The sequence below is a fragment of the Muscardinus avellanarius genome, assembly GCF_963383645.1.
Source record: "Muscardinus avellanarius genome assembly, chromosome: 15".
Taxonomy (NCBI): domain Eukaryota; kingdom Metazoa; phylum Chordata; class Mammalia; order Rodentia; family Gliridae; genus Muscardinus; species Muscardinus avellanarius.
The window spans coordinates 74,590,904-74,615,824 of NC_137801.1; the positions used below are offsets into that span (position 1 = coordinate 74,590,904).

A 24,921-nucleotide genomic window follows, 5' to 3' on the forward strand; every position below is an offset into this window, starting at 1 on the left:
CATTGGAATGTCCAAGGTGACAGTTCATGATAGTTGCTGACTCAATTTTAGATTAAGTTCCAAGTAATATAAAGTCATATAAATGTGTATGTGATCTCTCCACAGAAAATCACATCTTGGAGGATGTGAACAAATGTGTGATAGCCCTCCAAGAGGGGGATGTGGACACACTGGACCGGACCGCAGGGGCCATCAGGGGCAGGGCAGCTCGGGTCATACACATCATCAATGCCGAGATGGAGAACTACGAAGCCGGCGTTTATACTGAGAAAGTGCTGGAAGCTACAAAACTGCTTTCTGAGACAGGTAAGCATGAATTTCAAATCTGGCCACAATGTTAATGCCATTATTTATTTTCACACCTGAGCTAATCTGTCCCATTAATGTTTTTAGGCTTCTATACTTCTAAATTCCATTTCTTGTGGAAAGGGTAGAATACTTGCATATTCTTGTTCCTTGAGTTTGAATGCGAGTAACTTTAGGAGAGTACGAATTCTATTGCTTTTTGGGTGTATATTACTTTGTAATTGTCATATGTCATCTCATTGGATTCTCACAGGGCCTTATGAAGTAGGCAAAGAAGTTTTATTATTTGCAGTTACAAATGAGGAGATTGAGGTTTGAATTTGTGGAGAGGATGAAATGGGATCCCAAGGCTAGATGTGATTGGAAGTTTTAATCTCTGCTTGGACATCATTTGTCCATCTCTTTGAAAGGATAGGGCCTAGAGGAAGATGTCTGGACAGCCACTGAGAAGCACAAAGGCTGCAGATAGTGCAGCAATCTGATGAGCTCCAAATAAGAGGCGGTAGCTGAGGAAAGGTTAGAGGTTCAGGATATTCTCTTTTGCTTGAGGAGAGCCTGACATATCCTCTTGGAGAGGAATGGCTGCTCTCTGGGAATGTTCTGCTCTGGTAAGACACAGTTACTTATGGGAGCCTGTCATAGCTCTCAGGTGCATTGGGATGGAAAAGTGGCTTATTTCCACGGAGTTGGCAAAACAATCTACAACTTAAAAGAGTGTGTTGAAGACTGGCCTTTTTGTCTGTTTTCTTTTGTAGGTTTTGCTCTCCTGACTTCAGATATTTTAGTCCCTCATGGCTTGCTATATTTGCATAGATGTGTGAGGGGATGAGAATAAAGAACCCAATCAGCGAATGAGAGAAGACTAGACTATAGGAAACGAGAAATTAAATATAAGTTACAAGGGATTGTGAATGAGTAATGACTTGGGTCATATGTATGTGAGAAAAGTCTGTCTTTTCAAGTCCCAGTGGGAGCGTTCTTGGGTTTGCACATGAACTTTGGACACCACTAGGCATTTTCAACGCAGATGTCTCTGAAAGGTCACCCAAGCTTTGTATGTTAAGACATGTTAGTAGAAATGTATTTCCTTCTACAAAGAAAATATTACGTACAATAATTTCTGTAGATGTTTGCAAGGCTAGAAATAGCAAGGAAAGTAAGGAAAATCAACTTATAAACACAGACATTAGTTTTTGTTCTGAACTGTAAGAAGAGAGGAAATAGTGTGATAACATATAAAGTATAAATCTAGAGATTGTTACTCTTGGGGATTGTAACAGACTTAAAATAACAATGATAAAAATAAGATATAACTGCATTTTATTTTATTTTATGTTTTATCTTTAGTGTGTGTGTGTGTGTGTGTGTGTGTGTGTGTGTGTGTGTGTGAGTTACTGGGGATTGAACCCAGGGGCATTCTGCCTCTGAGCTACAGCCATAGCCTTATTTTTATTTTATTTTTTTAATTTGGAAATATGATTTTACTAAGTTGCAGAGGTTCCCTCTAAGTTGCCAAAGCTGGCTGTGAACCTGTTAACCTGTAATTTGTGATCCTTTTGTCTTAGCCTATTAAGTATTTGAATTATAAGCATGTGCCCCATCACACAAGATATGCAGGCTATATCTGCATTTCAATTTGCTCACAGTCAAATAGGCTTGGCCTTTGCATTCAATAAAGCAAAACAAAGTAAGCCATACAGTAATGGTATTTTTTCCTTACTTGGAAGATTTAGAAGCATTTACTTTTTATAATTTAGGGACTAATGTTTTGTTAATCCTTAAGAAGAGATCATGTCACGTTTTTGTGGTTATTATCTTCCAGGCCATCATCATATTCTTTCATAAATTCTAAGCTTCATCTAACACTGTGCCACTGGCTTAAGGCTAAGCTTGGATTAAAAAAAAATCAGAGAAGGTTTGAAGACAAGGGGGCAGGCTTGTACTCCTGATTGGTGCTGACTGAGGAGAACAATTTTGGCAAATGAAAGATAAGAGTGTGTTGCCAATTTACATGTGACTTGTAGCTGCAAAGAACTTAGGCACTATTCGAGAGACATTTTATTTTTATTTTTCCCCCTTGTTTCTAAAGTTAGTGAAGTGGTACCTACTGGGTTAAAATCTACTTAAAGGCAAGGGCAATTGCTTAGTTGATTGAACTTTTAACATATTTTTACCCCTACTCTAGAAGTATAAATAATTTTCTGGTTGGTTTTCTATTTAAACAATAATCAGCGAAGCAAAGCCATCCTCTCAGGATTGTTATTTCTAATCAAGATTTTGTTCTTACTTATTCATGGTTAAGCCATTTAAAATTCTCATCCCAGCTCTTCCTTGGGGTAATTGAGCATTCAGGGGACTTATCTAAAGGCCTTCCTTATGTTGATGTCCACATCCAATTCCCAATTAAATAGAATAGATGAGCAAGACATTTCGATTCTACTTTTCAGGATCTATTGAAGGTAAGTAGGAAAGTAACCAGGTAGAAGATATGGAAATAGACAGTTTATACAAAACTGTAGTAAGAATTATAGAAATACATGTCAAAGAAAGTGGCTGTTAGTGGGCTAAAAACTAGAATATACAAAGACAAATTCTTTGCTTCTGTCTCCAATTGTTCTTTATTTCTTAAATAGGAACAATACTGTTTATTTATAAGTAGAGAGGTTGCCATGGAAATAGACTTAAAACAGTAGCTATTAACTGATTGCTAGTTAGAAGAGCTGGAGAATGCATTGCATAGACCAAACACATAGGATTTGCAGAAGACAGAAGCATCAGATATGTGATTGTGGCTGTGCAATGTATTGATGGTTAATTCAGAAGTCAATGTCTGTACCACAGAGACATAGTTTCCAGAACCAAATAACTCCCCATACACACATACCCACTCATGCATATCACTCAAAATCAGATTTTACCCCTTGATTAATGTTTATGATTTTAAAAATTCTTAGAGTCATATTGAACTGGTTACGTTTCCATATGAGCTTATCAAACTTTGTCCTGAGAATGCATTTAATTTGGGGGAGAGAAGAGAGAATTAATGAATGAGAAGGAGAAGGTTAGAATAAATAAGAAGAAGGATGTGGGAAAATAAAATATTTTCAAGTGGGATTTTTTTGGAGTTTGTGTTCTGTTCTGAAATAGTTATTTATACCCAGGTTTTTTTTTTTTTGTGTGTGTGTGTGTGTATTCATTAGTTTGTTTTTATCTGAGTTGTTAGATTCAATGCCCTTAATTAGACGACCCTAAATTTGCTGGGTATGGTAGCACACACCTGTAATCCCATTACCTGGAAGTCAGAGACAGGAGGATCACAAATTCACAACCCGCTTCAACAATTTATTGAGGTTGTCAGCAACTTAGGAAGACCCTTTCTCCAAATTAAAAATAAAATAGGGTTGAGGATGTAGACTAGAGGTAGAAGGCCCCTGCATTTCATCCCCAGTACCACAAAAAGTTTCTAACCTCTTTGTTATTATTGACTCTGTGGTCTATTATTTTTTGCGGGTTAGTGGCCAGGGCCATTCTGTACATTATAGGATGGTTAGCAGCTTCCCTGGTCTTTACCCACAAGATGCTTGTAACATATCTTTGCTCCAAAATAATATCCACTGTGAATCATTCCACCAAGTATAAAGAAATATCCCTCAGTAGGGACAAATTTGAATGAGGCAAAATAGAGCTTGTGTACTTTAGGCATATGTATTTTGAGGGGTATGGTATAAGAGTATGTTATAAAGAAGTCGTTATAAAAGAGCTACTCAAAGGGCTTTTGCTCAAACAGGTATTGCTGCTGAAGGTGTTCACAACCACAGTCTCTGTTCGCCCATGTGGATGAATGCAGGAGTGGGTTGCTGTAGGAAGAATCCCGCTTTTATCACCAACTGCCTCTGCTAAGTGGTTATGAAATTGTTAGGTACCCAAAGAGTAACAAATAAACCATCTGTGGTTTATTTTCCACGTATCATTGTCATTCTCGGTAAAGTCGGTGTTTGGCTTAGGAGTGCTTTTTTCATGTTGATAAGAATGCTGAGTAAAATGTAAGCAAATCAGTTAGACTACTAGTGCGTTAAAAAAGTAGAATAGCACTATGTAAAAACTTACCTATTTTTTCTTATGGCATGTATCTAAGTTGCTGAAAACGCACCAAAATGGATGGACAGCAGAACCATTAAATACTTACATGGCATATTTGATGGGCTCTTCAAGAAAACCTGAATTATAACAAATTGCCAACAGCTTGGTAGTAAGTATATACTCAACCAGGCTCATCCTCGGGGATCTCATATACACAGCCAGGCTGCTGCAGGAGGCTGAGAGGGTGGAGTTATATCCAATGACATCATATTTAGAGATCCGCAACACGGATTATATTGAAATGTTACTTTTGTAAATTTGATAGTTGATGCTAGTTTGTGGAAATGTGAACATGATTGGGTTGAGAAAGAGAAGATTTTGCCAGACATTTCTTCTACAGCGAGGACAACATCCCAAAATAAAATTATTTATTTATTTATTTATTTATTTATTTTTGCAGTACTGGGTATGAAACCAAGGGACATTGTACCTATGAGCTACACTTCCAGCCCTATTTTTTAGTCTTTTCATTTTTGAAACAGGGTCTCATTGAGTTGCAAAGGGCCTCACTGTGTAGCTGAGGCTGTCCACAATCCTTGGTCCTCTGGTTTCCACATCCCGAGTGCTGGGATTACCAGCATGCACCACCACACCCGGTCAAAAAAGAAATTTTAAAAGAAAATATTTCTCTGTGTGTGTGATACTGGGGATGGAACCCAGGAGCATTCTACCTTTGAGCTACATCCCCAACTCTATTTTTTTTTATTTTGTATTTTGAAACAGGGTCTCACTGAGTTGCAAAGGGCCTCATTAAGTAGCTGAGGATGCCCATGAACTGTGATCCTCCTGTCTCAGCCTCCCAAATGCTGGGATACAAGTGTGCAACACCACGGCTGGCTAAAAGAAAGTAGTTTTAAAGAAGAGGTATCTGTTATTGACCACTCTAGATAAAGAGAGAAAAATTCCATTATATTGAAAAACAGGTGGACCAAAGAGATGATACAATTTTTACTTCAGTCCTCTGTATCCTAAAGATTAATAAGAACAAAAGATTTCTTTTTACATCTTTATTGTGAGTGGTGCTAGAGATTGAATGCAGGGGCATTCTCTTTATGATCTGTACCCATAGGCCTGTTTTATTTGGAAACAAGATCTTGCTACACTGCCAAGAGCCTCACTAAAAATGCTGAGGCTGGCTTTGGACCTGAGATCTTCCTGTCTCAGCTTCCCAAGTATTGGGATTACAGGTGTGCGTCACCACATCCAGCTTTTGACATCATTTCTGTATACTTTGCATAGAGAAAATAAAAGGAACTGGGACCAATTTTGAAGGATCCATATGGTCCAATTCAGTGGAAGACAATCTAAGGCAGGAGGAATTCAGACACTTGATCACTGCCAATTCCCTTCAATGTTAAATCAATTAATATCTCTTGGCCTCAGTTTTTTCCTATAGTCCCTGATGTTTTATTATTTAAGAACGGTCAGCAGTATTAATTTCAGAATATGTGACTGTACTCCGCAGGACAGTCCTTCCTGTCAATCTTCTTTGTAAACTCTTCTCCATCTGGATGGGCGCCTCATTATTCTAGCAGAACACATCCACGCTGCTCCCACTCTCCTCCCTGGCATGTTCTTTATTTCCTCCTTCCTCCTCAACATCTGTTTATAGAACTTACTACTTAATATCTAACTCAAGTCTCAGTTGGAGACAGTGGAGGACTCTAACCATCTTTTGACATGTAGTGTATCTTCTTCAGTATAAAAGGCTGTGCTCATAGTCAGGTTCAATTCCTAGAGACAAGTGTTTTGTATGTACCCGTAACCAAGGATGGTGTTATGACTTAAATAGCATTTAATATATATTAATTAAGCTAGGTGTGGTGGCCCACACTTGTATTCCCAGTATTTGGGAGGCTGAGACAGGAGGATCAGGGAGGTTTACAGTTTGCAGACAGCCTCAGCTACTTAGTGAGGCCCTTTGCAACTCATTGAAACTGTTTCAAAATAAAAGAATAAATATAGGGTTAAAGGTGTAGGGAGGAGGTAGAATGCCCCTGGTTTCCATCCCCAGTACCAATAAAAAAGGAAAATATATATAGTGAACCAAAAAGTATTAAGATAAATGTGTGTGTGTGTGTGTGTGTGTGTGTGTGTGTGTGTGTTCATGTGTGTATCTGATACTGGGGATTGAACCCAGGAGATTTCTACCTCTGAGTTACACTCCCAGCCCTATTCTATCTTTTATTTTGGAATAGAGTGGCACTAAGTTGCAAAAAACCTCAGGAGGTTGCTGAGGATGGCAGTGAAACCGTGATCTTCCTTGTCTCAGCCTCCCACGTACTGGGATTACAGGCATGTTCCACTGGGACACTATTTTATTTTTCAATAAAGAGTATGTCCACCGAAAGGCTCGGGCTCCCAGGCCAAGATTCTCAGATACATAGATTTCTTTTCCTCCCACATTCTACATATCAAAGGGAAACAATCTGGGTGTTTGGAGTGTGCTTCCTCCACTTGGGCTCATTTAGTGAGATGGAAACTTACATTTGCACGAAATTGAGTGCCACGTCTTATTCCTGTGGCTAGATTGGGCGTGGAGAAGTGGGTAGGAAAATAATATCAATATCTGGAGAAGGAGGTAGGGGTAGCCTTGGGAGGATGTAAATATTAAGCATAATAGATAGGAAGGAGTATTATAGTCCAAGTCCCTTCTCCATGGCTGACCTTGAAATTAGGTTTTGGAAGTAATGAATTTCAACAGAAGCTGTAATGACTGAGATTACTCAGCCTAAACATCCTAATATATTTTAACTGTGCTTTAATATAACCCTTACTATTGAAGTAAAGGGTTTTATTCATTTCTGAAAGGTCAAAATGATGGTACTATGTAAGGAATGGCTTACTTAGCTTTGGTACTTATGGTAGTAAGAAGTCAGAAAGCCAGAAGGAAGGAGTGGAAAATTTTATCCACTTAATAGCATTAAATCGACAATGTAGAGTTTATCTCCATTCATTTCCCATATGACTGATACCTCCACACTCTACATATTATAGAGAGCTAACAGATACCTTTCTTGACATCTGTATTATTCATATTTATTTACCTTATGGTAAAATCAAATGTCAAATTTCTGGCTTGGAGCATAAACTTGTTATGTAGAAAAACAAGTAACATTATAATAAAATTATAATGGAATGTGAGTTCTCCACGTTTCATTCTGCTTCTGGTTCAGAAGGCACATAGATTCCGCTTCTACAGGGGAACCAAAAAATTATGAATCTGAGAGTTTATATTACAATTGGTACTCAGCTTCCCCCTCCCCTCCTCAGGGCAGGAGAGAAATCTTTGCCTATTCCATAAACATATTTTCTCCAAGAAAGGTTGATAATGTGGTACATCCCTGGAGGACTCCAGAAATAGTTTTAACAAGGAAAGATAGGAAGGCTCAAATGTAGCTGAAGGACAGAAAATATCTAATGGACATAAGAACCAGAGAAGTTCTATTTATTATGGTCCGAGTGACCCTGAAGTGACACCCCCACCTGGTTTGCCTTTCTCTATTTCACCTATCTTCTAATGTTATCTGATTTTTTCCTCGTCCTTGAAGTCCTCTCTCTAACCATTCCATAAACCTGAATTATGACACATTCCAATCCCATACTGACCTGCCCAAATTATGCATGTTGTCTATGTCATTCATTAGGCTCCTGTTGTATACTGCCTGGTTTCAAGCTCTGCAATGGCCCATTCATTTATTACTGGTCTTAATACATGCTTTTATTTTCTTGTCACCTATCTGTCCTCTGCCTGTCTTTCTACCTGTGCGTGTGCATTGATTTTTAATTAAATCGTAACCCCATAAGATCTAAGCTCACCTCCTCATTTCTTCCAGCCTTCTATTGGAATTGAAGCTCAAGAATGTTTACTAATACAGTTAAATCTAATGATACAGTACGTTATTTCGAGGGCTTTTATCCTTTTTTTTTAAATTAGATACTTAATGATCAAAATCAGAATCTTTCAAATCACGTGTAAGAAATCCTTAGCAAGTGTTTTACAACATCTTAATGCAATCTAAGTATTTAAACCTCACCCATGCCAAATTAAACTGTATTTATCAAGCTAGGTTCTGACAAACACTGTAAGCTAAATTAGGTATCACACGATTCTTTATTCATTCCTCAAGTTTCAGAATTAAATGTGCCATCTTTCTTCTTAAGTTATAAACCATTTGTGATTATTTTTGAAATGCTTATTTTAAACCATAAGAAAACCTTCCAAGCAAGCAGTTTCTTTCCTTGGGGAAAAGAATTTGTGTCTAGACAAGAGCAGATGGATGCTCCTTGATTCTCTTAGGGTAGTTATCGTGAATGGAATTTAGAGTTGCTTTTTTCTCTCCCCTCCTCCTTCTAGGAGTCCTTTTCCATCTTTTATCAAACAATTCAGCTCATGGGTTATGTATGGCCTTCTGGAACTGGAATTTTATTTTGATGTTTGAAATGTACATTGTAATTTTCCAAACATGAATTTATGAAAATGGTAGCCTTTAGGAACTCCCACAGACAGAGCAGATGATTGACGAGGATGAAAAGAAGGACAGAGATGCACAAAGGACAGAAAAACCAGGACTGGTAAGGAGGGATTAAGGAGCCGATTAAGCGGGGTTACTTTTGCCCTTGCTCCTGAATTTCAACGTTCAGCACCTTCAAACCTAGTGAAGACTTACCAAGAAAGAACACAATAAGAGCCAGTATTTCCTTAGTCTTGACAAAGATTTAAATTTAGAGAAACTACTTTTATTTCTACATTGTCTCTACCACATGTTTAAAAAGCACTTGAGTATACTTTGCTCAAGTCTTAAATTCAGTCAGCTAACATAAATGATTAAAGTGGTATAAGTTTGAGATAGAAGCAGGAGAGTTTCACAAGAATATGAGATTAATCTGGGAAGCCTGTTGGGAAAAGTATTTCATTTGGGCTGGATGCACTAGGTTTAGAACCTTTTGTTTGTTTTGTTTTCACTTTTTTGGAGATGCTGCGGATCGAACCCAGGACCTTGTGCGTGATAAGCCCATGCTCTACCCCGATCTACATTCCCAGACCATTCTTCTAACTTTTAGAGATTTTTTTTTTTTCACGATGGGCCTGGTATGTTCAAAATGGAGCATACTGTTTAGCACTGGCCTTCTTGGCCATCTAGATCCACATTAAATATCTGGGAGCGAGTTTACAAAATTTTGTGAAGTAGGTTTCATAAGACATTCTTTATTAAAAATGCAACACTTGGGCCAGTAGCAGTGGTACATGCCTGTAATCCCAATACTTGGGGGGCTGAGACAGAAGGATCAGAGGATCGAGGTCAGCATGCATTAACTTAGTAAGATCCTGTTTCAAAGTAAAACATGGCCGGGGGTATTGCTCAAAGGTATTCTATCCTCAGTACAAGAAAAGAAAGTAAACAAATAAAAAAAAAAGCAGCAGTCACAAAGATGTGATCCTGCACAAGAGAAAGAAGGCATAAAACTTACTCTTTAAAGAAAAATTTTACAAACTTTCCAATTTTGAGAGATTCACCACTAACCAATGTTACTATTTTTAGCTTTATTTCAAAGTTGTCCTCAAGGCTTGCTCTTTTGGTGGTTAATGAATATGGTTGTATGTCCAAGCCCTATCCAAAAGATACTGGTTGAATTTTTCTACTGTGAACAAACAAATGAACAAAAGGCAGGTGGATGGGTAGATTGAGACAGTTACACTGTGAAGACAGTTACTGCAAGATCATTTACTATGAATCTTGTATGTGTCAGTCATCATGATAATCATCTTACAAATATCCCAGTTTTTTTTTTTTAGTGCCTCAAAGGCAAAAGCATGTTTATATTATTTGTTGCCCTGTTCCCCATCTCTAGAATACTGCCTAGATTTGTATGTCAAGTTATTCAAATTATTTGAATAAAATGTTTTGCATCTGAGACCATCTCACTATCTCGCTCAGATCTAGAATTCTTGTACTTATTTGATCTTCCTAACTCAGCCACCCAAGTAAGCAGGGACTAACAGGTGTGAGTTTTCATGCCTGGCTAAGTAATACTTTTTTTTTAATTTTTTTATTGGTGCATTGTAGTCATACATCTTAATGATATAAACGATGGTGCAATAGGTTTTTTAAACATATTTTTTCTGAACTTTATATAGACTGGAAGGGCAGCTATTATCATTTGTATGTACACTGAATAAACAGAGACTCAAATTTAATAAATAACATGTGCAATACCTAATACCAAGATTCAAGAACAAAAAATAAATCAATAAATACAAGAAATATGAACCCAGCATAGTTGCTAAAACTGATCAGAAATTTTAATGTGTCCTGCTACCTATTTTTACTGATGGTTTTTCTTTCAGCATCCTATACTCTATTATCTAATTCTGTGTCATTAATCAACCCCAAAGTTTGACAGCTTAATATTCCATTCATTTTGTAGTTTCAGTGGGCCAGGAATCCTCAGATGGCTTAGCTTGGCGACACTGACTTAAGTTATGCCACAAGGCTGCAATTATTTGGTCTGTGATCATTTCAAGGATTACCTGGTGAAACTGTCATATCTCGGTTCATCCATGTGGTATGGGGAGGGCATAGGGCCCTGGTTGTTGTTAATCCACAATTCATCAAGGCTGTTGACCCAGTTGCCTGCCATGTGGGCTTTTCCATAGAGTAGCTAACTGTACAGCAGTTGACTTTAATCAGAGTAATCAACCAGCAAAGTAAGAATAGGCAAGCAAGAGAAGCCTGCCTCATTTCATAACTTTATCTCAGAAGGGCCATCTAATCTCCATCTTCTGTGAGGTAGACAGGATTCACTAGCTCCAGCCCACATTCAGTGTGAGGGGGTTGCACAAAAGCATCAACAACAGGAGAGAGGGGTCACTGAGGCCTCCTCAGAACTGTCTTACCACACATACACATTTGCAAACAGGTAAGGATCGGAGATGCAATGGTACCAATTGCATAATAATGGTGCCATAACATGATTAGGATAGAATTAGGATGTGTGCACTAATCTATACAGGGGCACATTCCATTCTCGGTCAAATGGTCTTATTTCCTTGTGGAATGGCTTCCAGAATGCACAGGAGTCCTTGAAATGGAGCCATGTGATATGTAGCCTGAAGGGAGACAAAAGAACAGAGGAGTGCCTGGTTAGGAAGGAAGAAAAGGCTGAAACTGGCTCAGGGCGACTGGAGAACTGGGTTGGAGGAGAAGAGTAGAGAGTTGGGGAAATATACAGAGAGATAAGGCAAAGCTGGCATATAATTTAAAAATCACAATGTACATGTCAATGGGAAAGGGGAAACTAACGACATCATTAAGAAAAATTCCATTTGGCTTAGGTGTAGAGTTTAAATGTTAATCTCCAGGTCTCAGTGGATTCTCTGTGTGGCTGGTGGTAATGAATGGCATGACCAGGATAAGAGAGTGTGTGCAAAGTCAGGGTCAGAAGTAAAAGACCTGAGCTGGGAGTGGTGGCACAAGCCTGTAATATCAAAATTTGGGAGGCTGAGACAAGAGGATCATAGGCTTGAGGCTACCCTCAGCAACTTATCAAGACTCCAAGCAACCTAGCAAAATTGTGTCTCAAAATAAAAAATAAAAAAGGACCTGGGATGTAGATTGGAGGTAGAATGCCTGTAGGTTCAATTCCCATTCATCCTACCCCCAAACAAAAACAAAAACAAAAACAAAAAAGAAGGTGTAGGCAATGCAGGAACTCCTAACATTCAAATTTTCAACTACTTCAAGAATCCAGCCACCCTACCTACTACAAGTTACATGGTGACTGGGCCTGCACCTAGTGGAGGTAATCAGTCTTTAATTACATATATAAGTAAATTAGTATTTAAAATGCAAAATTATAGATGCATTTGATAACTGATTTTCCAAATGGTGGAATTTCCATCTAAAATAAATTTTGAACTCAGAATTTTGAAAGATTGCCTTATAAAGCTGAAGGGCACAGAAGGTACTCTAAAAACCTAATCCATGACCATGCCATTATTTATTGAAATTCCTGAATGAATATAGTATAATGGTCAGCTTCTACAGATCATCCTCTACTGCTTTTGAGTGTAGCAAAGGTAGAGATGTATCACAGCCTCAGTTTGGGTTTCTTAACTCCTACGTGGACAATGACTGCAAACTTCAAACTCAAACATGCTTTTTACATTTGATTTTGCTTCCTGGATGTGCTGAAACATCAAAACACATCTGGTTCTCTGTTAGTGCTAATCAGTCTTTTCTCTGTGCAAAGAAGGAACCCCCCCCGAGGGTTTATATCACAGAATCTTCTACCATCTCCCAGCCTCTTCCCTATCATTTCGCTGGGGTCTTGCCTGGATTATCTCTTGGGAATATTTTATAGAAGCTCTTTGTGGGGAAGGATGCTTGTCTATAGAAATAATATCAAACAGCTCTTTTCTTGTGCGGGGGTTGGGGGGGGTGGAATCTCCCACAAAGTCACAAGTGAGCACTTTCTAGCTCATTTACTCTGATAGCGCATAGTTCCTTGCCCGACAGCAGTGGTTAAAGTCTTAGTGACTACCAGTGATGGGGGTGTATACTGTAACTCATTCCTCATGTCTTCACTGATATGAGTCACAATGTCTTCCAAATTCTGATATTATTTTCTTTCTATATTGATCCAAATGTCCTTATTGTTTTAGTTTATGTCAATCCTTTTTAGACTGGTTCTCTGTTTAGAGCAGGGGATTTGTCTATTTTTTTCTATACTTTATAACTAAGGTTTGTGTGAGGAACACACCCCAGAAGTGTTGGCTGATGGCACCGCCACGGTTGGGTGGTCCCTCTGTATGCTGATGTGCTTGGTCAGCCTTGATGAACTAGGCAAGGATAGAAATATGAATATTTCTCCTTGTTCAGTGGTGAAGCTCTTGCCCAAGAACCCTTGTCTTGAAAAGCTTCTAAGCTGAGGTTTCTGAAAGACCCCCAGAGACTAAACCTACAACACCTGCTAATAACTTTGTTAATTATTAATAAAACATCTTAATAAAATTGCTGAACCAGGAAGAGAGAAAATGTGAAATATAATTCTCATTTTGTCCCTGAAATACTGGGTGGCAGAACTGTTTTGCCCATCTCATTCTTTCACTTTTATTCCTCTGTCTCCCAGTGGATAGATTCTCTCTGCCAAAAGTGTGACAAGAATTCATGTGCAAAGAAGGAAGATGGGGCTATGTCTAAAGGTGACTTGTGCACAAAATAGTTAACATCTGGAAATGCTAACACACAATCCTAATTCTGTGCATTTGAACCCCACAACACTGTGTGTGGTTAGGATGCTGTAGAACTGTAGAAAGCTGTGTGCTTTGGGGAGACTAGACATTAAAGCAGGCTGCTCAGTGGCAGTTAATTCTAATTTGGAGACTGAAGATTGAGGAGGTGTTCATCTGGCCAAAGAGAAAAAAATGTATTTCAGTGTGAGAAAATAGGTGTCTCCCTGTCATATTTAGAGACATAGGCATAATCCAATCTAATTGGGACATTCAAGTATATGTACAGATAGGTGTAAGAGGGAGGGAGAGAAGAATTGTAGGTAAGTATCAGGTCCTTTTTTGTGTTTGTATTTTGTGAAAGAGATGCTACCATTCTCTCTGCTAATGAATCATGGGGATGTTTAAGGCTGGAAGTCACTCCAAGGCAGTAGGGTTGGCTGTCTATTCATCTCCACACCCACTAGTTAATCTTGGATTTTTCCCCTATGGCTGTCGACCGTCTTATTTGCACATTTTAGCACAACTTTTCGCTTACTTAACTTACTCACTGCCTGCTCTGAAACTTCCCCGAAGTCTCTCCATCTACAGATCTCCATCAATGCTAGAATGCGGTGACCTTGATTTTTATATACATACTTAACTCTGATTTCATTACTTCCGGAATGTCATCATTTGGTAACCTCAAATATGGTACGCATACAAAAGCATAACTAGAATTTAGCTGTGTGTGGTGGCACACAGTTGTAATTCCAGAAATCAGGAGGCAGAGACAGGAAGATCACGGTTCTTGGACAGCCTCAGGTCCTACTTAGTGAGGCCCTCTGCAAATCAGTGAGACCCTGTTTCAAAATAGAAGAATAAAGAATCAGGCTGAAGGTGTAGCTTGCAGGTAGAATGCCCCTGTTTAATCCCCATTACCATAAAAAATAAATTAAAAAAATTAAAAGTTTATTTTCAGTTCTGATCACCCTTTCACGACAAAGGCTACTAAGAGCAATTCAGCATTTCTGATAAAAAATGATACAGTGGTATGTACATTTTTTGACACAATTCAGAAAGTAAAAAAGAAGCTTTTATTTATGTAAACCTATATCAGAAAGTCTGTTAATATATAATGTGCGATTCACAAAGGGAATGCTATGTTTTGTCCTAATTAGTGAGAAGCAGAAGCAGTTTCAGATTTGAAGTAGTCTGAGATTTTTGGTATCTCACTATTACTTTCAGGGCATTGAAGTTTTCAGGTACTTTCAAGGTGTTAGAAAAATTCATAGTTAAGCTAATACCTTAGGTTCTGCCAAGATGGATCATTGTTCTATAAACTTTTGCTTTTATGATTTATCAATCTGAAAAACAAGTCAGGATAAAACTAAAAGCAGGAAAGAGAGTAATAAAGTGGAGAACAAAGCTATTTGGTTAAAGACCTGCAGCAATTGACCAGGCCCCAACTACATAAGCTTGGAATGAGCTTAGAATCAGAACACTAAGATATAGGATATTCTTGCCCTTTTCCCAGAGTTTTTTTTTTTTCCCTTGAAAAAGTGGTAGTATTTATATCTCAATATCTTCAAAAAAGAGCTTTATTTCTGCCTTATTAGTGCCAGGTCACTAACAAACACTGGCTTATGCCAGGGTCCTACCATCTCTCCACAGAGAGGCTGGTGCAAAGAGAATGGTTTCCTCAAGATGTGGGGATTTTGATCATTGAGTCTGTCCCTTCCTCTCTCTCTGTCTTGGGCATAAGATCAGGCCTAGAAGTGGAGCAAGATATCTTGTCACCTACTGTGTTTTCTCCCTCCCATTTCTTCTTCAGGGCAGCTTTGCACAGGCAAAACACAAATTACGTTGCTTCTTTCTCCCCTTTAACTTAATAAAGGTCTTCATGTTGAGATATGTTCATGGGGTCTGGGTCTGGGTCTAGGTGGTGGGTACTTCCTACTTACCTCAACTTTCTGATTGAGATCTATGAAGGAGGAATATTGAGCATTGCATCAAAATCACAATTTTAGGGAGACTTCTCACACTTTATGCTATTGATCAAATTGGTTCTACTATGTTAAAAACAGGGTGATAGAACATAGTATTTTGCAGAGTTCTGTCCTATAAGGAAATGTATACCTTGAAGTATAATTTACTTGTAAATATTGATTAGTATTCTTACAGCTATATTCTAAAAAACTGATCCTGTCACTCAAAGGAAGATTTATTTGGTTCTGGTTAACCTTTGGAGATTTGGGGCTTTAGCCCATGTGAGGCTAGGGACCTCAGATCTCAGGACATGGTGGTGGTAGGAAGTAGAGAGGGCACGGTGCTTTTCTCCTCACATAATGGATATTGAATACAAGAGAGTGTGAGAGAGGAGGAGGAACCACATATAACCCTATAAACCCCAAGGCTGCAGCACCAGGGACCCACCTTCCCCAGCCATTACCCTACCAGCCTGAGGCCACCACCCACAAAAATCTTTTACCATGGATTAATCCACTGCTGAGATTGCAACCATCCCTGCTTCTAATACTGCTAACTTGTTTCTGTGAGGACTGGTGTGGGGCATTCTATTCCAAATCATTACAAATACTGTACTTATAAAGGGCTAATTGGGTGATGTGTGCATATATGCCTCCACCATCTTGTTCTACATTAAGATGTATGACTACAATGCACCAATAAAAAATTTAAAAGATTCAAAGATACAAAATAGCAGAGACTAATAAAAGAGCTTTCTCTCTTTTACACTACAGAGGTATATCTAAGGTAGTATACATTATTTCAAACAAAGAATGAAAATGCCTATATGTGTAAATTACATACAATACTATTGTATGTTTTTAAATTTCTCATAAATGATCATGTCTCTTTGTTTTTTTTCACTCAAACGTTGGCCTGAGGGCTTACTCACTTTAATATAGCAGCTGTCCCCCGAGCCTCGTGCCTTGGTCTACTTTATCCAACATTTATATATTGCCAGGGATTTGGAGTGAGCAGCTCACAATGGCTCCCTCTGAGTTGGAAGGTTTAACAAGGTTTAAAGGTTGAGTGTAACCTGTTGATAGGATTCTGTGATGTCAGTTATTTTAATTTTGAAGTTTTATATAATCATCTCTTTAATTCTTAGGATATACAACCTAAAAAGGAATAAATCTAACCAAAACACACAAAGACATTCTTGTGACTCCAGTGGAGGGTTGATAGCCTGCCTTCTCTTTAGAAGTTAATATTCTAACCATGCCCTAAATAATGCTCTGACCCACTGATTGGTAATGGAAAGCTTCATTTGACTACATTTTGCCCAATTGCTTACCCAAATTATGTGCATGCATTTGTACTCCCAACTCCAGTACCAGGGTTCTCCCTTATCCACAAATCAGTAAAATTATTATCCTTTAACTTGTTTCATTCCAACATGTATGGAATGCTATCTCATTTTTCACATTGTTATTTTTGCAACTATTAGCAAAGTAAAATATTTCATCATGTGTTTATTGATAAAGTGGATTTATTTTTTGTGAATCAGGTGTACTAATTATTTGTCATTGTTTTTTGAGTTTTAAATACATTTATCCTATGGACAAATGAGAGTACTAAGCTTTTTATCTGTTACACAATAGAGGAAAACAATTTTAAATTTATTTTAAATTTATTTATGCATCTAAGTGTTATCTAAAGTATGTCATTGATTTGTAAAATCATTGCTAGTCATTATCAGGGCAGCCTAACATCAAATATAATAGAATTTTTGCAATAGAACTTTTAGTTTAAAAAATAAAAAGAAATTGTAGATTTTATTTCAGAAAAGTCTTCATCACTAAACGCTAAATACATATAAGATATTTTCTTGCTCAAGGACAATTTCAATTTTTTTGTACCTATTATTCACATATAAAAGTATATTCTCAATACAGAGATAACCAAATAAAAGTATATTTTCAATACAGAGATAACCAAAATAGTGTGTATGTAATACATTGATTTTAGAAATACAGCTTTCAATTTTTTATTTTTAACTGACACGTCAGGATTGTACATATTTATGAGGCATGGTGATGTTTTGACAGATGTATCCATTCCAGAATGATCAAATCAGCACAGTCAGTCACCTCAATTTTACTTGTTTCGTGGTTGTAGGAATACACTCAATGTTCACCAATTTCTTTTTACCTAAATGTAGTTCAATAGCCCAAAGGAAAGATTCACATGGTATAGAAAACCTGTCATAATACTTCACTCATAAAAGGCAACTCGCCCCATGGAAGCTTTGGTTTTGAAAGTTTCTAGTAAAAGAGAGCTTATTCTGTTTTCCTCTCTCTCTCCCTCTCCTGTTTTGTTTTTTTTCTTTTAATGTGACTTTTCCTGGTAGAAATTCACTTTTCTAGGAATACTTTATCTTGAGTCTCTGACCCTAGAGAGTAAAGTGATTTAACAGAGTTTCTCACACCAGGGATTAAAATGGATGTTAAAGTATCCACAGAGGATGAACACGAGTATAAAGACGAATCAGGCATGGAGGTTCAGAAAAGGAAATAGATGAATTATGTTTCTATTTTATTGCCCCTGCAAATTAATGAATTGTGCTTCTGACTTATGTTTGCCAATTGATTTTTACGAGAAAATAGCTGAAAAATATAATTATAATTTTGGAGAATCAGTGAATCAGCAGCCTTTTTTACTCAGTAGAAGTATCCCAGCCATTCCACTGAGTTCTTTTCCTGCAATCTCCAGGGGCTATGAAGTTTCCCTGTAAGAACACTGTGAGGTGTCCCTGTGAAGTTTAGGCCTTTTAGAAACTTATGTATGCATTTTCTTTCATATTAAGATTCTCCTAGAAAAGTGGGACAACTTTTCTTTGAGCCCATTGGTCTTCCCTTTATAGGTCTTTCTTTTTTATAGGAATATACTGTGTTTTTCCTCTTTCACAACCTCCCTTTCTCTTCATCTTCACATATCTCAATACCTTCATTCTCAACAAAAGGATTATTTCCTTCATGTGCTGTTATGAAGTCATATGGGGTAAGATCTGCTACTTACCTGTTAGGATTATAATTTCTGATATCAGTGAAATATTTATTGAGACTTCCTAAGGGTCAGATACCACCCAGTGCTTTCATATCTACTATCCCACTAAATCCAGGAGTAGAATCTTATTATATTTTCTAGACAAACAGATTTAGATGGGGTAAGAATCCTGGTGAAGTTTTCACAGTTGGCTATACTAGCAGAAGTGGAACACCATTAAATCCACTCAGGTTAGCAAAACATGCCATCAGTTCTCATATATGGTCCCACACTACCTTGAATGCATTTCAAAAGTTTTGTTATTTTGCAAACCATCACCATGCTTAGATTATTTAATAGTTTGCTCACTCTGCTAAGGTAAGCAGCACACTTAACTTGGACTCAGTCCAAGCTGAATGGAAGAGTCTGTCACCTTGTAAGTGGGCTGGGATGAGAGATGGTGAGAGGTAGACTGCCTAACCGTTGCTGTTCCCCTTGTTTATTCTAGTGATGCCACGCTTTGCTGAACAAGTTGAGGTTGCCATCGAAGCCCTGAGTGCCAATGTTCCCCAGCCATTTGAAGAGAATGAATTCATCGATGCCTCTCGCCTGGTATATGATGGCGTCCGGGACATTAGGAAGGCTGTTCTGATGATCAGGGTACGTGAGGCTTCTGTAATGCAGAGCTCATCTGAGCTGTAGGAGGGACGTCAGAGAGTGAACTGTCTTCACTTTTAAATTGCTAACTGTAACCTGGTAAGCTGTTTGTTTCTTGCTGTAGTCAGACAGGGGACTTTTTACTTATTATTATTTTTGGTGGTACTGGGATTCCTGGAAGCCCTTCTAACTCCGGGCTACACTCTCAGACCTATTTTATACTATTTTTTTTTTTTAATTTGGAAACAGGGTCTCTTAAGCCAGCGTGGTTGGCTTTGAACCTCCTGTCTCCGCCTCCCAAGCTCTGGGATTACAAGTGTCTGCCACCACGCCCGGTGAATTTTTACTTATAAAGGGATGAGTGATGTCAGCAAACACAGATTAGCATTGGATAACCTGAAGGGTGATGTCCTTCCTGCTTTTTGCACTATTTCCTAAATTTTATACTTACTTTGGGGTAGCCCGGCCAACTACATATGTAGGAACACAATTGAAAACACAGATATGTTTCTGGATACTAGGATTAAAGCAAAAAGAGAACTTGTGCTGTGTTTATTCCTAGAGTATGATGTTCAATAGAAGTATAATGGGAGCCGCATTTTTAATTGAAAATATACTAGTACACATGTTAAATAGTGAACAGTAATGAATGAAATCAGTTGTAACTTTAATCATAGACTTTATTTAGCCAAATATACCCACAATCTTATCATGCCAGCGTGTTGCCCTAGCCACACCTAAACCACTCAATAGCTCTATGTGGCTAGTGGCTAACATATTGGTTAAAGCAGCCCTATACTGTATTCATGTCCTCAACCTTCTATTGTCTCTGGGACTGATCCTTGAAACTACCAGCTCTTTGCTGAATGTTCTTAGAAAATTGTCTCTCAGAATGATCATTTATCACCTAAGGCAACAGCCCCTCCTCAGAAACAAACAAACACTAAAACGCAAGTATAACTGTCTAGTGTGTAGTGTCTTAGGTATTTAAAGAAGTATAGGTGAAGTATTTTTCTCTCAAGGCAATGCATCGCAAGTCTTTCTATGATTTCATTTGTGTTACTGTTTCTTCTCCAAATCTTGGCATCCTTGGAGCCATTAAATCTAGGCATTGTCGCCTTTAGCTGTGGTATCCAGAGTATACCACAGTGCTTCTGAAGAGACCCCAGCAGGCTAAGGCAGAGGACCACTAGAAAGTGCTCTGTGCTCTCTGTGAATACCCACACTCCTCCCAACACATCTACCAACTCCTCTGTTACAGAGTCCAGACAGCATCTTCTGATACCACTTTTAGATCAGCCATACTATTTTTATAGTGTATAAATCTTTCTTTTATAATAATTTCATAACCAATTTGAAAAGATCATAGCAGCCGATAATTTCTATCAGGATATACTAATTAAATTTAAAAACCTGGAGTTCACATTTGGAATTTGGGATCTGGGGTTTCCATTGCTTTTAATGTTTCCATTCCATACTTGCAAAGCTTTGACCATCTGTAATTTACCCTTTAAAATAATTAGCCTATTTTCTTTTCTTTTTCTTTTTTCTTTTTGATGGTACAGGGGTTCCTGGAAACTCTATTTTATAATTTATTTTTTTTTTAATTTGGAAACAGGGTCTCTTAAGCCAGTGAGACTGGTTTCGAAGCTACGCGATCCTGCTGTTTCAGCCTCCCAAGCGCGGGGATTACAAGCATGAGCCACCACACCCTGCTAGCCTGTTTTCAACCACCTATAACTATTTTTGCTTGTGATCATATTTATTACAGTATTTTTTCCTTTTGTGTCTATTACTTTTTCTAGACTGTGAAATTTTGGAAAGGAACAGCTGTCTTTTTATGATTCTTTGGCATATAACCTAGTACAGAGAGAGGGGGAGGGATTGGTTTAGATTCATTGAAATACAGGAAGATAACAGAGAAAATAAGATACAAATACTGGAGGAAGGAAAGAATAGTCAGCCTTTTAAGCCCTTAACAAATTAGATCACTTTTCCCATTACATACTAACTTGTGAAATAAGGTAATAGACCATGAGAGTTCTGTTTTGAAAGCATTTGGCACTAAACCTCACTAATCCTTGAGACATATTCCCTCTTTTGCCATTTTTCTGCTTTGTTAGCCTTCACATCTTTGTGACAACCATTTATCTGAGAGGCTGAGGAAGTTTATAGCCATCATTCATTTATTCATTCATGAGCTGTAAAAAAAAATTCACAATTTTAGATAAAATGCCATATTGTTGTCACATGAAGCGTCATTCCATCTTGACATTTCAAGTGATTTGATCAGATGGCTCTCACACCACTTAAAATTTAGGAAGTCAGAAATGTACAGTATGTACAAATTGTTATTTTAAAAATTATTACCCATGTGATATCCAAGTGGCTTCATTTTATGCTTAAATAATTTTGGGGGGTTTCCTCTTTGAATACTATTATTATTAATTCTACAAGACTTAAAAATATTTCATTATAAGAGGTTAGGACAAAAGATAGTATGTGGAATCAATTTCTCTCTCAGCAAACCTGACTGTGTTCCTTCTAGAAGTGTTGATTATACTTTACTTTGAAAAAGGAAGGAATCTCTTATTTTCTTTCAAAAACAAAAAAGGACACAGAAAGGACCTTCAAGGGTCAAATTCTGTCACCTTGCCTCTCGACAATCAATACATATTTAATGGTATGTCGGTATCTGAGTGCTCCAGGCCAGCTCCAGGCAACCCTCTGAAGTAGACAAAGGCTGCCCTTCCTGTGTTCCAGCCTCACTTTTCGGGACCCTACTTCTCTCCTGAAGCAGGTCATCTCGTCCCCTTCATCAGCTTATTGTTTTGTTTGCTTCTGGATGGGATTGGTCTTCTGTGATCCTGTCAGATCCATGAGAGTTTTCTGATTATCTTCACAAAGTGCATGAACAATGAATAGGCACTTCTGGCAGAGTGGCATACAGTCAGTTTTCTTCCTCCAAAGTAGTTACATCCTATAAATTGACTGTGAACACTCAATTAGTGAATAATAAACAATTACCCATAGGGGAAATACAAAGTCAGACTCCTATGAGTCTCTGGTCATATATTCATCACCTATACATAATACATAGCCTGGTTTTTTCTTGTGTGTGTGTTTGTTTAAAGACATATTTATATGTACATCATTAACATGTTCTGTTGATGTGTTAAGATCAGACTTGCAGCCACCAGCACTAATTCATACCTGAACAAAGCTCATCAACACAGGTGTTTTTTTTTTTTTAATAAGGCACATCATAGCTCATACTAAAATGCTAGAATCTTCAACACCACTTTTGTAGGCCATTTAAGCGCAGATATTGCTAGCCCAAAGCACAGAAATATGGCATTAAATGTACCACAAAAACAATGCTTATTCCCGATAGAGAGTTTAAATAAGAAGACAGAATGTTGTGTCCTTTGATCATAGCAGGGAATATGCATGTTGAGTCATTAAAAGTTTTTTTTTTTTTTTTCTGATACTGGGGATGAAATCTAGGTGCATTCTACCTCTAAGCAACACCCTACAGCCCCTTTTTTTGTTCTTTATTTTGAAAAAGGGTTTCTGCTGGTCGTGGTGGCACACGCTTGTAATCCCAATACTTGGGAGGCTGAGACAGGAGGATTGAGCAGGTTCAAAGCCAGCCTCAGCTAGTTAGTGAGACTCTCAGCAACTTAGTGAGTCCCTGTTTTCAAATAAAATATAAAACTGGTTTAGTAGTGTAGCCCAGAGGTAGAAGGCCCCTGGGTTCCATATTTAGCACTGCAAAATAAATAAATAAATAAATAAATAAATAAATAAATAAATAAATACAAAAAGAAAGAAAGAAAGAAAAGAAAGAAAGAAAGAAAGAAAGAAAGAAAGAAAGAAAGAAAGAAAGAAAAAGGAAAAAGTTCTCACTGATTTGCAAAGAGCCTCAATAAGTAGTTGTGGCTGTCTGTGAACTGTGATCCACCTGTCTCAACCTCCCAAATGCTGGGATTATAAGCGTATACCACCACGCCCAGCTCCACTAAAAGTTTTATACTCTCATGTCTGGGAATAATTACAAAAGCACCAAGAGCACAGATTTTGTAGATTACAGTTAAATTTTAGTGAGATTGGCCATTTCACAAACAAGGGATCTTCACATAATGAGGACCAAATGTATCTTTAAGATAAAAGGCTTCATAATGGAAGTTAAGGTAAGTGGAAGGGGCAGAAAGTAGTAATATCTTGATGTCAAGAGACATGTACTTGACATAATAGCTCCTCATTACAATGACCCAGGCTGCAATAATATCCCTACACTAAACATCTACACTTGGGACCCATGGAATTATTGATGTATGTTGCTTTCAAGGGCAGGGTGAGGAAATAATTAGGGCCTGGGACACAGTTCAGATAAAAGCCTGTAACAATTTTGTGTTTCCCAAACTGTGCACCAAAGTATCATGAAGCATTGCAGGATATCTTAGGATTTTGAAGGTAATGTATAGACATCTCTTTGAATCAGTGTGGAATGTTAGCTGGAAGTAGTACATGCTTTGGGCAGTAGGTTGGCACACATCCTTTGATCATATAGTATAATTGTGAAGCTGGGTCCATGGTGATCACTGTGTTACAAAGAAACCCCAAGAATTGGTTGGTGTCCATTTGGATTCCCAGGTTTAAGAAGCAAAACAGGGTTAGTTGTTTGGGTTATAAAAATGGTTAGTTGCATGCACCAAACTGCTTAATCAACAGAACTGTTAGGGTTTTGTTTTGTTTTGGTTAGACTTGAGACAACATACAAATATTACTAAGACCAGAAGGATGCCATGATCTAGTAAATTTTGGAATTTAGAGCTTAACTAATTTGCGGTCATAAGCATGATAGTTATGTTATCTGCACCTCAGTTCCTCAGGCTGCAAAAGGCAAAAGTATACTACGGCTCATAAAGGATCATCATAGGTCTAGTCTTAGTAGGATTCCAAGATAGACTTTTTTTCTTTTCTTGAAGGGATAGAGGATGTTTATATTTATATAGTTAACTAAAGAAACAAAATTTGCTTTGTCAACTGTATTGTCAAAATTGTGATGATCAGAGTCAAATTGTTTGTTATACCTAGAAAAAAGGTTGAAAAGACTTCAGAAGATACTTATGTGACAAAAATTGTACTTAGCACGCATTTTCCTTATCTAGTTAATCAGACTGGTCTTATTAATTTCCTAGTTTTATTTTTTTGACTCAATTAATTAGAAATCATTTAATATGATTTTTAAGTGGTAATTCAATCTTGGTCATTCACTTATCAGATAATCATTGACTATTAATTAGGTGCCCCATGAAGTGACCAAAGTAGACATAAGTCTTCATCCACATGGAATTTGTATTCCTTTGGTAAAATATAGAAAATTAAAAAAAATAATGGTAAAAAATGTGTCACGGAAGAAATCAAATCAGCATAGAGGGGGCAGAGCTCAGGCTGAGCGTGGTTTAGGAATGATGGCAAAGGGTTGGACGACATTTGAGAAGAGAGTGGAAGGAGGCAGAATGAGCTCTGTGGTATTTGGGAGGAGCATGTTTCAGGTGACTGAAGTCTCCAGCTGGGAGCTGGACCCG

The 24,921-nt window shown here is 37.8% G+C and overlaps 1 protein-coding gene across 4 annotated transcripts in view; it reads left to right on the forward strand.

Moving 5' to 3' along the window:
• CTNNA2 (catenin alpha 2) overlaps window positions 1-24,921 on the forward strand; it is a gene marked incomplete at both ends in the record, with an annotated part of 1,014,669 nt that overhangs the window by 915,069 nt on the left and 74,679 nt on the right. For all 4 annotated transcript variants that reach the window (XM_080711157.1, XM_080711158.1, XM_080711159.1 and 1 more), the window contains 2 exons: window positions 106-306; window positions 19,179-19,330. In XM_080711157.1, the coding sequence (XP_080567283.1) occupies window positions 106-306; window positions 19,179-19,330 (353 nt within the window). The remainder of the gene's footprint in view (window positions 1-105; window positions 307-19,178; window positions 19,331-24,921) is intronic.